The 3344-nt window shown below is 35.4% G+C and overlaps 1 protein-coding gene across 1 annotated transcript in view; it reads right to left on the bottom strand.

Annotated features, from left to right (window-relative positions):
• Nucleotides 1-334: 334 nt before the first annotated feature.
• LOC102589515 (uncharacterized) overlaps nt 335-3344 on the bottom strand; it is a 6632-nt gene continuing 3622 nt past the window's right edge. Inside the window, exon 3 of the mRNA XM_006344107.2 lies at nt 335-999. Coding sequence (XP_006344169.1) covers nt 714-999 — 286 coding nt within the window. The 3' untranslated portion in view covers nt 335-713. The remainder of the gene's footprint in view (nt 1000-3344) is intronic.

Below are 3344 nucleotides of genomic sequence, written 5' to 3'. Positions count from 1 at the left end.
AGTATTTTTCATCAAAATTTTGCCATTTTATGAGCTTTATGTGTTGTATATATCACCTAATTTACCATATTCTTTTTGTAGGTTAATGCATTCTATATCATGAGAAATCATAACTCTCAATATATACAACAAACACAAATATTACGAGGATTCATCATGAATTGACAAATTTTACGCTGGTTATTAGCCTACTATAACCTTCCTCCTTTATTCAAACTTGAGACCAGCAATATGAGCAAGCTCATACAAACAGAGTTACATCTGAACAAACATTGTAGCACTCAAAATCTACACAAAGTAATGAACATTCTATCGAAACAAATTCAAAAAAAAATAATAAGGAAACTGAATACCATTCTTTCATTTCATAGTTTGTTCACTTACATAGAATTACAAAATAAACTGCAGAAAATTGATTCAAACTGTAAAATTGTACCCTTTTTCAAGTTCATTACCAAGAAAACCATAGAGCTCATAACCTATAATAACCTCCTCAGAAAAGCTATTACAAACACAACGTGGACGCGAATGCTGCTTAATACGAATTTACTTAAATTCCTACGAACTACGTTCATATATAATATATATTATGTATGTAAACTATGGATGGTACAAAACCAAACCAAGGACTAGAACTCTTCATGTTTAAGTTCCTCATCGAAACATCTTGTTCGATTTGTAAATGTAACGGACCTTTTAGAAGAAACACGGATTCAGCCCTTTCTTTCAGTAGATTCGGTGTAGTTAGATGCTGCCATTCCAAGTCCTTCATTTTGGTGTTTTTGCCATCCACCGGTATCAGCCTTTGAGTGTTTCCAGTAGTAGAAAATGGATCCGATCATTGATAGTAAGGTCAGGGCAGCGCCAGCAGCAAATACACCTTTTCGGAGGGTGGCACATGACAAGCTTTCAACTTGGAAAGCTGCGCGATACTTTGTATGGTATGCATTCTTTGCTGATCCTGCCAATAAGCATGCTTCTGCTCCTAAAAAGCTAACCCTGTTTGTCATTCAAAAGAGGAAGTAAGCAATAGATTTTTATAATCCTACTGCCATCAAGTTTCCATGGCTGTTTTAGATAGGGAGGTTAAGCAGGGGGATTAAAAAAAGATCAACAGCTTTGCTAAATGAATTTACTGAAAAAGTAACTATCGTGGCAATGGCCAGACTGTGGGAGCCGAAAGGTAAAAAGAACGTGATAGAGAAGAAATGTGTATAAAGTAATGAAAGTATATATCTCCGAGAACTTCGTTAGTGTTCTCACTCCCCTCTCCCTTGCTCCCTCCTCATTTTTTCCGCTAGCGTTTGGCAATAGATTTTGGGAGTAGTTTTTGACATTTATCTTCAAATATCTGTTTGGCCATGAAATTTGACGGCATATTCAAGTATTTTTCAAGTTTCCAAAAGTGGCTCGACTAGTTTTTGGATTTTCGGGACTTCTACAACTTCAAATTCCAAAAATTACAACATCAAAAACTGAAATTTTCAAGTTTCATCTTCAAAAACTATGGCCAAACAAGAGTGAATCATTTTCTGGGGAACAAAGTTGAATGTATTCTTATTTCTTCATATGTTTATTTAACAGGTCTTTTGCCTATTGTTTGCATTTTAACTAACGTCTTCATCATTTCAATTTTCAAGTAATGGATTATTAAATTTCAATTTGGCATCTTAGTATCACTTTATGTTCTTTTACATACAAATGTTCATTAAATCTTTTGTTGCTTTTATCCACTACCAAAAACACCACGTCAACATCGAAACCAATGAGAATAGCCTCATGCACTAGCCAACTATCTAAACTAGATATCACATATCGTCATCACATTCAATCATCGCCATCAAAACCATCTGTGTTTATGCTAGGGCAGTGTGTATGCTAGTTGTCTAAAACAAACTGTTTTACTTGTCTCTAAGTCCATCAAACAACGATATTACTACACCTTACTCCCAAAGAAAGTAGGGGTCGATGGTATGAATCAATCTGCTCTAATCAGACCTAAATAATTCATGCCAACTCCATCTAACTAGTGGTAGAATTTACATGAGCCGAGGGTCTTTCGAAAACAGCTTCTATGTCTTCACAAGGTAGGGGTAAGGTGTGCGTACACACCGCTCTCCCAGACCCCACTTGTGGGATTAGATTGGGTATATTGTTGTTGTCATCTCTCTCCTAATTTAGAAACACTAACCGACAAAGGTGGAGCCAGGTTTTAAAGCTTATGGGTTCGGAATTCTAGTTCTTTCAAGTAAATAGGTTCTAAACTAAATAATTTGTACATATTTAACATATTTCTAAAGAAAAAAATATAAAATTTGGACTAAAGCTATTGGATTTGGCCGAACCCGTACGCTCCACACTAGCTCCACCCCTGCCTAACTGAACACAAAAGCAAAGCAAACACTAAGCAGAACTGGCTGAAAGTTACTTCCGAAGGGCAAAAAACCATCATCACAGATTGTTGAAGTTTCCTCTTTCAAATTCAGTTACAATATATATGGAAATTACTTTTCGTGTTTGTTCTTAATTAACTTGTGTATACATACATCATGAGATAACCAGACTAAAACTGTTGTACAAAAAAAGAAGTCAAAACTCATCTCAGCGGAACTTCAAATATTTTCATTATTTTTATCTATTCAACCACTTATTTTAGTGCAGATAAGATTGGGCAAGTGGCAATTCAAAGATCCATTAATGGTTTGCACCTGTTACAGGTGTCACAGCTACTTACAAACAACTTAATGAATCAATTTCCTCGGTGAAAAAGACCTTTATAGCGTCACACTAAGTTGTGATCGTACTTGTGCAATAGGTAAAGAAATGCTCAAAACCAATATAACTTTTTTTTTATCTCAAAAAAAAGATGTCGGTTTTGAGCATTTCTTTACCTATTACACAAGTACGATCACACCTTAATGCATGCTATAAAGATCAGAATTTATCTAGTGGCACCATTTTGGCTCAAACAAAATGAAATCTAAACCGTGAAAGAAAGGAAGGGGTACAGAACCTCATCAAATGGTGCAAACAGACAGGAAGAGTAAGGTGACCAATGAAACTATGGAATACTTAGCACCCAACTACGGAGAAAAAGGTTAAACAGATTTTGTGCCTTTCAGACAACACAAAGTATACAAAAAATATACTCCCTCCGTCCCATTTTATGTGGCAACATTTGACCGGGCACGGAGTCTAAGAAATAAATGAAGACTTTGAAATGTTTACCAAATTGCCCTTTAAAAAGTAGACTCACTTTTCTCTCTCCTCATAAATGTATTGGAGTATTATTTTAAGATTAAGTGGGACCAACAAGGGTAAAAGAGGAATTGTACCTTTAAATA

Source organism: Solanum tuberosum, unplaced genomic scaffold, assembly GCF_000226075.1.
Source record: "Solanum tuberosum cultivar DM 1-3 516 R44 unplaced genomic scaffold, SolTub_3.0 scf00051, whole genome shotgun sequence".
NCBI lineage: Eukaryota > Viridiplantae > Streptophyta > Magnoliopsida > Solanales > Solanaceae > Solanum > Solanum tuberosum.
This window is presented reverse-complemented; position numbering and strand designations above follow the sequence as displayed.